Source organism: Leuciscus leuciscus, assembly GCF_965113295.1.
Source record: "Leuciscus leuciscus genome assembly, chromosome: 1".
Classification (NCBI taxonomy): Eukaryota; Metazoa; Chordata; class Actinopteri; order Cypriniformes; family Leuciscidae; genus Leuciscus; species Leuciscus leuciscus.
In genome coordinates, this window is record NC_138725.1 from 53,353,279 (window position 1) to 53,366,257 (window position 12,979).

Sequence of the window (12,979 nt, forward strand, 5' to 3'; positions counted from 1 at the left end):
AGTGTTTTTTTGACAACCATATGATCATTGAGGATGTCATAAAAATGATGGGTGATGATGGGGTTTGAACCCTAGCATCAGAACAACCCAAGAGATGGTTTTGATTTCTATTGTGTGTTATCAAATTAAACATTATGTAAGCTCTCAAAGCGAGATAGTAACAAAATGACAGACTATAATATAACAGTGGTAATCTTGTGAGCTCTCATATGGGTGTACATAGCGCTCTCAGTTCTCATCCGTCTACAGGAAAACCACACAGCAAGCATCCTGTGTCACACAGACACCATTTAAGAAAAAATGAATCAGGGCCATTGTTAAAGACAGAAAAATTAAGATTCTGTCATAATTTACTCGCACTCATGTCACTCATTCCAAACCGGTTTCACTTTTTTTTCCTCTCCAAAATGTCAAAAATACAATCGAAAAATACAGTGTTATTTTTTTGGTCTAAAGAATAAAAGTCAGTGGCGTCCAGTGTTGTTTTGGACCCCATTTATTTTCATTGAATGGTCAAAAACAGTTATGATCATTGAGGATGTCATAAAAATGATGGGTGATGATGGGGTTTGAACCTGCGCTATTAGCATCAGAGAGATGGTAAACAACCCAAGAGATGGTTTTGATTTCTATTGTGTGGTATCAAATTAAACATTATGTAAGCTCTCAAAGTGAGACAGTAACAAAATGACAGACTATAATATAACAGTGGTAAACATTTTCTTCAAATGATCTTCTTTTTGTGTCTTGCAGAAGAAGGAAAGTCAAGTTGTGTAAATGGTGACGGAATTTTAATTTCTGGGTGAACTTTCCCTTTAAACAAAGCAGATGGGTCAGAAAAAGCTAAACAAATACGACTCCAAGCAGATGATGTGTGGCCTTTTGATCTTTTATTGGCACAAGGCATTACGTTTTTAGTTACAGAATATTATTCACTATTCATCAATAAGATGAATTATCATCATAGTGAAGGTCATGAAATCATGTTACTTACAATAAACATAAAAATGATTATAAATAATACAGTGTGCAGACTGAAAGAGCATAATAACACAGTACAGTTACAATGTATATGATGTGTTTTGGAAAAATTGCCCGTGCAAGCATGGAAATCCTGCAATGAAGACAGCAGATAATAAATACGTATTGCACATTGTCTCTAATATTGAGAAATGTTACATTTATAATACTTGTGTGATAAATACAAGCACGGATTAAGCTCCGAAGCCAAAACTTACTACAAAATAGTTTTAGCACTGTAATTTGTCTTCTGATATACGTAAAGTCTGTCCAGAAGCACTCCATTGCTCATTAGCATTTCTGCTGGCACAGGTCGTGCATTTCGAGACACGTATACCTTCTCCAGGTGAAAGTTCATGGGAGAACCCACATACTTTGCGCAATAGGGGCCAGACAAACTTGGGGCGCATGTCACTTCTGTGTTGTAGTACAGCACACCATGATTTAAACTGCAGAGATTGCCATTCTGACCTGCTTTTATGGCTACTTCACAGGTTCCCAGCAAATCGTCGTCCCATTTACTATCTTCATCCCACACCTCCAGTTTCATCTTGTCATTCTCTGTCAGGACAACATCACCCAGATCAAAGGTCCTCCCCCAGTAGGGTGAGTTGTTATTCGTGATCATATCTGTGCGTCCGATCTCCATGTTATGTTTGTTGAACACTTTAACGTACCCATCTGTCGCTGTGGTTTGGTCACCCCACAGACCTTCAGCCTTCACGATTGTGACCTTGACCCGAGAAAGTCCACGCTTGGATGGGCAGCAATCTGGTGTGACTCCTGGATTGTTGCGACAAGTGCAGGCACATGGATTGTTTGGGTTGGCTTTGACGCCAATGTTGCAAGAGTCTGTGCAGTTCCTCCAGAGGGACTTTTCCAGAATGTAGTCATGAATGGCTTGGCGCAAGTGCTTGCGCACTGGATTTTTGGTGGAGATCAGCTCATGTAGCGACTCCAGAGAGTAAGAAATCACATCTGGGTTTTGTGGAAGGGATGCAAGCCATTCTTTGTACGCTGCCGGGTCTTTTCCTCCGGAGAAAAGGAGCTCGGGCTCTGTGGTGTGACCTCCAGTGACCTCGGTCAGCCTTTGAATGGAAAACAATGATAATTTGGGATCTGGTAATTATTAAAGGTCTGTCTAATAATTTTTTTCATGTTCACTGTGAAAAGGGGAATTTCTTACTCTGAATTTTTGTCTTGTTTTTCCAGCACAAATATCTAAACATTCTAAAATCAAGATACATTTACTTGAGAAGCAAAATGACATAATATAGTATGTCTTGTTTCTGATAAATGTATCAAAATTAGGCTAAGTGAGTTTATGCTCAAACTTTTTTGCACATCTTTTTGAAGTTTACTTATCTTGTCATGTTGCTTCTCAAGTAAATGTATCGTGATTTAAGAATGTTTAGATAAAATGAAAATTAAAAAAATATGGTAAAAGATAAATAAATAGAAAAAAAACTAATCGCAAAATTTTTAATCAGTAGTTTTAAATGCTATAAGTGAATTTAGCCGTCACAACATTATAATGTACAATATGAATAATGGACACTGAATTTGAGATCTGCTAAATATTACATTTAACAGTGTTATTAAATCATTGTTTTTAAAGATTAACTTTGTGAGTTTTAGATCATGGCAGAACTAATCTAATATAAAATGTGAAATTGTATTGATACATTGTGCATTACTACTGTTGATTTGCATGAGCAATATTACAATCTATGAACTACAAAACATAGTGCGTCCTTATTAAAACCCACCTGTCATTAAAGCGGCTGGAGAAGCTGCTTTTGTGCTCTGTTTTGCTCTTGTCTTCATTACAGTGCTTAGATTCTGCTTTCATATCTACTTTGCCACGAACGTTGGCATTTGCCTCCACATCCAAGCATATCTTCACTTCATCCGCACTTAGGCCCTGTAGAGCGACCTCACACTGTCTGATACTGGTCACAGACTGTACGCTTCCACCAAGAGTTACCTGGAAAAAGCAGAAAAATGTCATCTAGGCACTTCTAATAACGGATTTGACTTGCATTGAAGCATTTTGGGCCTTTGAAAGCCATACAACACAAGTTATTGAAAATTACCTTAGTGATGTAATGGGTTCCATAGGTGTTAATAAACTTGTAGAAACGTGGCTTGAAATCAGGATTGTATGTCTTGGGAAGTTCCTTTACAGAGCGCTTGAACTCAGAATGGAGAACAGGCTTGTTGGAGGCCCTGTAGCTGTAGGTAGACATTGAAACCCCATGTTAGAGGCGATAGAAGAAGACTACATAATGTTACTCATTTGTTTCCTTTATAATCAATAAAGTAATCAATCAATTGTCAAGGAAGGTGGGAATCAGTGAAACTATCACACCTGTAAAAGGCACAAGAAATACTTTGACTGGCGAAATTGAACTTGTCCTTTTTGGTCTTCTCCATCGAGTACTCCGCAAGTTTCGAATTAGTTCCAGCCATAATGAATGAACCTGTATTTCGGCCAATATCTATTCCCAAACTTGCCCCCCAGTTGTTCTCAATAGAGGAGGTGCTGGAGCTGACCAGTTCCTCGCTGGACTGGTACAGGGAACTTGATATTTGTACATTGCACTTTTGGCTGGGTCTCCAGTCCACCACAGATAGGGGAAGCCTTTGCTTTGCCCCGTCCATGTAGGGGTTCATGCAAAGAATGCAGGATTTATCCTTTCGCCTCCAGACATCTGTGTTAATGACAAAGGCTCCCTTGCGCTGCATCTTGGTCACATCATATCCTTCTCCGGCAAGGTTGGACCCGGGAGCGAAGTTTGCTTGTGCACATTCATTCGGTTTACCTTTAGAGCATGACTGCACGATGGGCAGAAAGAGGTAAATAACAAGCCCAGCCCACATCTCTGTAAAATGGGTTGAAATAAGGTGTATGGATGCTCTTCTTTCCTTTGAAAAACATGAAAGTTATTATTTTTGGGGGAATTTCACAAGGCATTATACAATTATACATTCAGTGGTGAGAAAAATAACAGATTTACACCCACGCACTCAAAATATACAATTATTATATAGATAATTACTCTCCTGTCAACAAGATGCGGGGAAATAAAATATAAAGTTTTAAAAAATGTATTTGTATACTTCGATGTATTTTATCTCTTCCTATATGTCATTAGAAATCAATTGTGTATTGCCATGAGCATCTGGAGAGCAGGGTAATACTTTGATATAGTCTAAAAACATTAAAATTATGAATATATATTCAAAACGTGTAATGTAATGTAATGTAAAGACGCTTCTGAAGCCCTTATATAATTCTTTTAAACTGTAGTCCCTAAAACAACTAACTCATTTTGAAATATTAACAAGACAGGATTTGACATAACAGGACGGATGCCTTGTGCTGCAGGTTTTTTAATAACAGCGGGTTGTGCATTAAAATGGGTAATTATATTGTATAGTAGTTAGTATTATGGAATTTGTGAGACAATTTAGTGGGTCTCGCCGTAACAGGGATCATAAGGAATAATAAAAAAAATAAAAAAATATTATTTTATAATACATAATAATGTAATGCTTATTTCCTTTGCATTACATCATAGGCATGACAGGCTTAACCAGCAAGAAAAAAGCACTATGTTCTTTTAAGGGGGATGTAAAAGTCTCTTACCTTCAGCTACTCTGTTTTGTCCGACGGGCGTTTGTGAATAATGTGTGAGAGGGGATGTGCATGACATATAAACCTAAGTTTGTGGGTGGGCTTTACCGTTATGTGCTACCAATAAAAAATACACACTCATCTGCCGTGGGTAAGTGAGGGTATACGCTTTTGAGTTCAGAGGAATTATGTGGTCTTAAATAGCCACTGCAACAGCGCTGAATACACTCTGTGGTAAAATTGGGGGACTAGACAACATATCAGTGGAACATGTGAGCATTCATAGACACTTTGACCTGTGCATTGTTAAAACATGGAGCATGCAGACCCTGACCGTAACACAAAATTAGTCAGATCACAACTTTACTAAATGTTAAATGTGCTTCAGTGTTAATGTTAGTCACATAGTTCCTCTTGTGGTATTAAACAGACTAACCTCCTACACGCTTTTCACAGTTCAGCAACCTAAAAACCATGCATGACATGAATCAAGAAGAATCACTTAATCTGCTGTTTTCATTGTTTTATTAACCACACAAATTAGCAAGCAACTACAAATCTGAAAATATAGTGAAATATAGAAAAAACATTACACTTTAATTTGACATTGTACTATCTTTAAGTCATTTTTCAACTACATGTCAACTAACTCACTCATTAATTTGCAACATAAAAACTAACTCGCCGTATTAGTTGACTGTTTGGTTAGGGTTAGGATTGGAGTTCCAGTTTGCAGATAGGTTGACTTGTACTTGCAAAGTTACTTCAGGTCAGATGTCTGTTGGGGGACCATCAAAATATTAAGCGGACTGTCTACTATTGCCATGTAGTTGCAAAGTTACTTATAGTCAGTAGATTGCCTAAAGTGGACTATCGGAATTATTATATAATTATTGAAATTAGATTTTAGATTAAAAAAAATAATACTTTTTTATTGTGCTTTCACAAAATCTGGGATTTTCTTTTAGGATCACTGGTCTGACTGAACTGAAAGCGGCGCTCATCTAAAAGCACCCCCATTTCCACCAACACATCTTTCGGGATGGGCAGGGCATGTCGTGACATGTATGTCTTCTCCAGATGGGAAGACATTGGAGAGCCCACGTAGTCTGTGCATGAGGAGCCAGCTAAACTAGGACCACAAGTTACATCAGTCTTGTAGTACAGCAAACCATGGTTGAGTGTACAGAAGTTGCTTTTTACGCCAGCTGTTAGTTGTATGTTGCACGCACCCAGGAGGTCATCATCCCACTTGTTGTCTCTATCCCACACCTCTAGCCTCAGATCCCCAAACTGAGAGAGAACGAAGCTGCCGAGATCAAACTTCCAGTTCCAGGTTGGCGAGTTTCGGTTCCAAATCACTGGTGTCTCCCCTAGAAAGATCTTGTGATTTCTCAGGACTTTGACAAACCCATCAGTCTGTGTGAAGTAATCTCCCCACAGACCGGTCGCCTTTGTCACAGTTACAGTAATTCGAGCAAGTCCGCGCTGTGATGGGCAGCAGTTTGCTTTTACTCCAGGGCTGTTATGACAGCTGCACTCACAGGGTTCCTTGGGGTTAGTTGCAACACCAGCCTTGCAAGGTGAGGAGCATTTCCTCAAAAGGGCCTTCTGCAGTATGTAGTCACGAATGGCTCGGCGTAATTGCTCATATTTTGGGTTCTTGTCTGGCAGCAACATATGGAGGGGCTTGAGTGAAAAGGAAATCACATCTGGTTTCTCTGGCACTGTGGAGAGCCACTGAGTGTAAGCACCAGGGTCATTGCTGGCTGAGAAGAGAAGCTCAGTGTCTTGAGTGTGGCCACCAGTGATTTCAGTCAACCTTGTAAAAAAAAGAAAGGAAATGAATTAAGTCTGAACCCCTATATTATATTATATTATATTATATTATATTATATTATATTATATTATATTATATTATATTATATTATATTATATTATATTATATTATATTATATTATATTATATTATATTATATTATATTATATTAATGAACACAAGAAAATATACTGTTCAGTTTGGGGTCTGTAAGATCTCACCAGGCTGCATTTATTTGATCGAAAATACAGTAAAAACAGTAATATTGTGAAATATTATAAAAAAAAATTAAGTAAATGTTTTCTATTTTATTATATATTAAAATGAAAAAAAAAATTGTGATGGCAAAGCTGAATTGTCAGCATCATTACTCTGAAAGTTATTACAATGATTCATTATTAAGACTGATACAATCTTCAGTGTCACGATCCTTCAGAAATAATTTTCATATGCTGATTTGTTACTCAAGAAACTTAATCTTGCTTAATATTTTGTGGTGGGATTCTTTAATGAATAAAAAGTTAACAGAAAGATCTACATCAATATGAAATTGTAATCTTTTATAATATTATAAATGTCTTTTACTGTCACTTTTGATCAATTTAATGCATCCTTGCTGAATAAAAGTTAATTTCTTTAAAAATAAAATAAATCTACACCAATCTTTTGAACAGTATAACTAATATTTATATCAGATTATAATGTTTAGCCAACTAGTCTTTTATTCAGAGTCACGGTCTCATAAGCCAAAGCACAAACCTGTCACTAAAACTGTTTGCAAAACTGTGCGCGCTCAGTTTTTTGTCTTTGGCCTGTTTACAGTGTTGGTATGCTGTGTCTACATTGATCCTCATCTTTGCACTTGCAGATGCCTCGACGTCCAGACATGTTTTAACCTCATCCACACTGACGTCCTGTAGAGTAGCCATGCATTGTTTGACACTGGTCACAGATTGCACAGTTCCACCCATTTTCACCTTTAAGAACAATAGTGCGCAAGTGTAAAAATAAAAATATACCTTGCAGTATGTATAAGCATTTATATTTCTTTGGATTTACCTGGACAATGAAATGTGTGCCAAACTTTTCAATAAGTGACAAGTAGCTTTCTTTTGTTTGGTTGTCATACGTCTCTGGAAGGTTTGTGAATTCATGGTTTAGTTCACGATGTAAAGGAGAGCGGCTGGCAATGCTGTAGCTGAAGACAATATAGTTGCTGCACATTAAAATCTACATACAGTAAACAATAAACCATGATGCTCATCATAACAATTGACCTATATATATATATATATATATATATATATATATATATATATATATATATATATATATATATATATATTGAGTGTCTTTAACTACTGTGTAAGATTTAAAATATTAATTTGATCAAATTAACTTATTGTGTATGTGTGTTTTTACATTGTACTAATATTTAAAAAAATACCTGCATGCAATTACAGCAGTAATTAATTTCTGTAATGACATTAACCCTTCGCAAACCAAACCTGTCTCTAACCTTACCCGTTTCCCACCTCAATAGCATCAAAAGTGTTTTGTAATACAATAAGTATATTGTACCTAACATTTAATATGTTTTTGAAGTACATGGTAGCTAGTTCAAGACACCTAATATAAAGTGTGATCTATTAAGTCTTACCTGTAGTATTCGCAGGACGCAGACTGTTTGATGAAGCTGAACTTGTCCTTTTTGGTCTTCCTCATTGAATACTCAGCAAGTTTGGAGTTAGTTCCAGCCATCATCAGCGACATCTCATTCACCACATTGCCTATTTTCAGGCCAATTTTCCAGTTGTTCTCAACAGAGGATGAGCTGGAGCTGACCAGGGACTCGCTGGACTCATAAACGGAGCTGGATACTGACCTGCTGCACTTTTGGGTGGCCCTCCAGTAAAGCACAGACACCGGGAGCTTCTGCTTTTTGTTCTGCATGAATGGGTTTTTGCACAGGTTACACGTGTTGTTCTTGAGCTCCCACTTACTCATGTCGATGACAAAAGTCCCCAGGCGTTGCATCTTAGTAATGTCGAAACCCTCTCCAGCCAAGTCAGATCCTGGTACAAAATCGGCATCTTGACACTCCGCTTCTTTACCCAGAAAGCATGCTGGGCTGGTTGGAGGAGGAAGGTGCAGAAGAAGCCCAGACCACAGGATAGCTAGAGGAATCATTGCGAATTTGGGTGTGTGATATTAACCTGCTGTGATATAGATAAATAAAAAATGAGGTTGAAAGAAAAACTTGATTATAATCACTGATTATTATGCACAATATTCATATTGTTAATCTGTCATTTGCATATAGTAAATTAATATAAAATCAGGGTATCACACACACACACACACACACACACACACACACACACACACAGACACATACATACATACATGTATATACATATGTTGGTTCTAAACAAAATCTTTGTGTGGGATTAGTGTGTCCTTGACCCTTCATTATGTAGAAATGTAGGCCTACTAACTAAAAAATAAGTTTTCTGTTTATAATTAAACATTTCATATAGACATTTAAGATTTTAGCATTTGATTTTTGATGGTTTACCAATTCACTATGATATTGTTACCATGTAGAATCAGTATGGGGACGACAGAAGGATATTATTGAGCTTTCCACTTCAAATTCTAAAAAACTATGGAACACAATGAAGGCTGTTACTAATATAGAATCGAGTAGACCACATATAGGTACAATCGATGATTTACAGAAGGCTACTGAACGATTCTTTTTATCTTCGGTTTCAAATGAATGATTTCTCTGATGAATGTAAATCTGTTATAGGCTCTCTGACAGATAATATGGGCACAAAATTAGAGGTGGATAGTTCCAAGGTGCAATTACTATTTCATCAGTTATGCACAAAGAAATCAAAAGGACCTGATGGGATTTCTGGACGCCTTTTGACAACTTGTGCTGTAGAACTTCCTCCAGTCTTTCAGCGTTCACTGGACTCGCATAGAGTTCCTGCACTCTGGAAACGATCTGTGATCATTTCAATTCCAAAAAAGCCCCATCCGTCTGAGAATAATTATTATAGACCTGTAGCACTAACATCAATTGTAATGAAATGATTTGAGAAATATTGTTTCTTTATTGAAAAGTGAAGTAACCTTAAAATTAGGTCCATGGCAGTTTGCTTACAGACAGGGCAGGAGTACGGACGATAGGAAGTATCAGCCATTTAGTACCTAAACATCTGGAGGACTTATCAGTAGCGGTTTTAGGCACGGGCGAACCGGGCAATCGCCCGGGGCGGCATTTTTTGGGGGGGCGGCACCGCAGGCACGAGCAGAAAAAAAATATGCGCCGCGAAGCGGTTTTCTATTATCTATCATTTCACTGTGTGGGGAATTGCCAATGTGGGGGGTTATCAGTCACACCTCGACTTTCTTCCAGATAACGCACATTTCATTCATAATATTATAAATACGGGCCTCTATATTTCCTGCACATTTTGTTTTTCTGAATGGTCTGAATGGCTAATAAAAATAGGTATAAAACGATTACTTGGTCACCACCACCAAGGTGAATTGGTTTAGTCTTGACTTCTGGTCGTGACTCGTGAGCGTGAGTGACAGTTATGGGGGGATCAGGGGATCTGTTGATTGTCGATGTCGAGGGCCAAATAAGAGGTGGACAAGAAAGGTCAAAGCCATCAGGTACCCAATTTAGAAACGAGCGAAAGATAAAGGTATGCAATGCAACTATGTTTACTCTATATGATTACGGTATCCATGTCATGAATGAAGGGGCAATATTAATTGGTGGGTATAACTCTTATTTGTTAGCCTTTTTTCTATGATTCTTGCTATGCTTAACAATAATTCGTTTTTAACTCAAACACGAGATCTAATTTCACCATAATATTGTTCTTTGCAACAAAACTGTTGCAAGTTCAGTTATTACACTGCAAAAATGCTTTTCTTACTTAGTATTTTTGTCTTGTTTCCAGTCCAAATATCAAACATTACTTAAATAAAGATGCATAACGTTATTTTACTAAAGTAGTAAAATTACATAAGATATTAAGTCTTGTTTTCTGGGGAAATAAATAAAAATTGAGTTTTTGCTTAAAACAAGCAAAACATTATCTGCCAATGGGGTAACAAAAATTATATTTGGAGGGCGCCGGGGGGGGGGGGGGGGGGGGGGGGGGGGGGCGCTCGAAAGGGGTCTCGCCCAGGGTGTAATTCAATGAAGAACCGCCACTGGGACTTATATTGCACGCCTTCTTTTATTGACTTTAGTTCAGCTTTTAACACTTTGCAACCATATTTATTACTGGAGAAATTGAAACAGAGACGGATGTAAATCCTTGTATTATAAAATGGTACTTTTCTTTTTTTAACGGGTTAAGGTTAATAAGATGATTTCTGACTCTCAATCTATCAGTACAGGGGTCCCTCAAGGGTGTGTGAGCTCCCAAGTTCTCTTCACACTGTACACAAATGGTTGTGTGAGCAACAACATTAACAATTACTTTGTGAAATTTTGTTACGATACTGCTATTCTTATTTTATTATATAAAAATCAAGACATCTCATTTTACCACTCTTTTATTAACCAGAAATTAACAAGTTTGTTGAGTGGTTTGACACGGAATAAACCTTTGGTATGGTAATTTGGCAGTACAGTTGAAATCCAGGCTTGGACGTCTTATAAAAAACGACCATGAAGATCACGGGCAGAATAGAACCTTTTTATCTCCAGACCTTGTACGAAAAATGCTGAGGGAGGCATATAATATTCTGTATGATACAACACACAACCTGAACTGTTAGTTTGAAATGTTGCCATTGGGTAGGAGATTAAGAATGCCAAGTTGTAAATTAAAACGGTTTAAAAATGTGTTCATTCCTTCTGCAATTAAATAACATGTTTACTTGGATTTATAGTTATGAATTATGGCAGATATATTTGTGATGGAACATATTTAGCTCATCTCTTCTCTCTCTCTCTCTCTCTAATTTATGTGCAATTTGTGTTGTGTTATTTTACTATTATGTTTTATGTGATGCAGTGGCTGTATTTTTGAGCCCAAATCTGATATCAAATTCCCCTTTGGGATAATAAAGTATACCTTATCCTTAACCAATAACACTGTCAAAGCTTCATCATCATCAAAACTTTTTTTGTTTTACAGGAGCAGAGGTCAGTATCAAAAAATATCTTTAAGTATTTATTTGCTTTCAGTAAATGCTCATTCACAGTGAAGTGAGTTTAGGCTGTTTTTCACTTACCTGGAAGGTCGTTGTAATCATAATCTGAGAGCGTCCCGAATGCAGATTGAGAGGTACTGTGCTGTGCTCATATTTATAGCAAAACAAAGAGGTATAATATGTCCAATCATCACTGGACAGGTATGAGAATATTTACACTTATGTTCACTGACTCATCATGTGTGAAATGTACATGGAACATGGGTAAAAAGGTGTTGCTTGACAAAAGGATGTGGTTTAATTTCAGCAACACTTTATACTCACAATAACCATTATCGTCTTTTTAATGACAGAAATAGACATTCTGAATTATATGCAAAATGTAACAATCAAAGAAAGTAAGCTGATGCAAATCAAACTCTCACTTAAAACAGCCCTTCCTGATGTCTGCAAACAATGCAAATAGTAAGTTGATGCATGAACTATGCCTGCATAATTCATGCTTTTTTAACCATAAATGTTGAAGTTTAAATGAATGTGAATATATAAGGCAAATTCTGTATCTTAGGCCATTTAACTGTTTTTTTCACCATTTTTAATGACCTGTTTTGTATTGATTAACTTTTTAACAGATTTACTCAAAAGAGGTCTTAAACACAGGCCCAGATGCAGATAAAGATATTTGTAAAATACATGCATGCAATACTCTGATAAATAAGCTCATCCTATGACTGTGGTCTCTGTGGTCTTGCATCATGACTCATAAAAAGAACTAGCTTTTCATCTAGTAGTTGGACATTTTAGATTATCATGTGATTGTTGCTAAAATAAGTGCGTACACAACCTACAGCTTAAGCATGTGAAGAGCTTTATATTATTGAATATTTTATCCAATAATAAAGTTTTAAGCATATACTAAAGTCAGAGAAAATAAGAAAAAAGGTTTTCTGCTTTAAAGGATGCACCATCAATAAAAAGTAATGAATTGAATGTCAAAATTCCATGCCCACCCTTATTAATGGTAAATGTGCTCCAGTTTGAGACAGGGGTCTGCAGAGCCCCACACTTGTAATTATTTGCTCTACACTTGCTTTTAGTGATGGGAAGTTCATTTCTGTGAATCGTTTGTTTCAAACCATGCATTTCAAAGAACTGTGGTAAAAAGAAGCAACAATTATTTTATGTCACAGCATTGTTATGTCCTCACGTGGCTGCTGGCATCCCAGCGAAGTACTTTTAAAGCATAAAAGCTATTGGTCTATGTAGGTGTTTTATTAATAATGGTAAATTAATGGTCATGGTCTCAGC

At 36.9% G+C, this 12,979-nt stretch overlaps 1 protein-coding gene across 1 annotated transcript; it reads right to left on the reverse strand.

Moving 5' to 3' along the window:
* Nucleotides 1-871: 871 nt before the first annotated feature.
* prf1.9 (perforin 1.9) lies at nt 872-11,889 on the reverse strand. Its single transcript, XM_082138157.1, has 9 exons — nt 11,753-11,889; nt 8,139-8,697; nt 7,538-7,676; nt 7,238-7,455; nt 5,606-6,482; nt 3,392-3,948; nt 3,117-3,255; nt 2,790-3,007; nt 872-2,108 (listed from the first exon to the last, which is right to left on the reverse strand). Exons 2-9 carry the CDS (start codon nt 8,666-8,668, stop codon nt 1,238-1,240), a joined length of 3,549 nt encoding a protein of 1,182 aa, XP_081994283.1. The 5' UTR covers nt 8,669-8,697; nt 11,753-11,889; the 3' UTR covers nt 872-1,237.
* Between the last annotated feature and the right edge of the window lie 1,090 nt (nt 11,890-12,979).

Bases quoted from the DNA above. Each gene is read 5' to 3' on its own strand.
- prf1.9 (XM_082138157.1), bottom strand. From the start codon at position 8,668: ATGATTCCTCTAGCTATCCTGTGGTCTGGGCTTCTTCTGCACCTTCCT. The intron at 6,483-7,237 runs GTTTGTGCTTTG...TTTTTTTACAAG, and splicing joins GCAAACAGTTTTAGTGACAG to GTTGACTGAAATCACTGGTG. The intron at 3,949-5,605 runs TGAAAGCACAAT...TGTTTTTCAAAG, and splicing joins AAAGAAAATCCCAGATTTTG to GAAAGAAGAGCATCCATACA.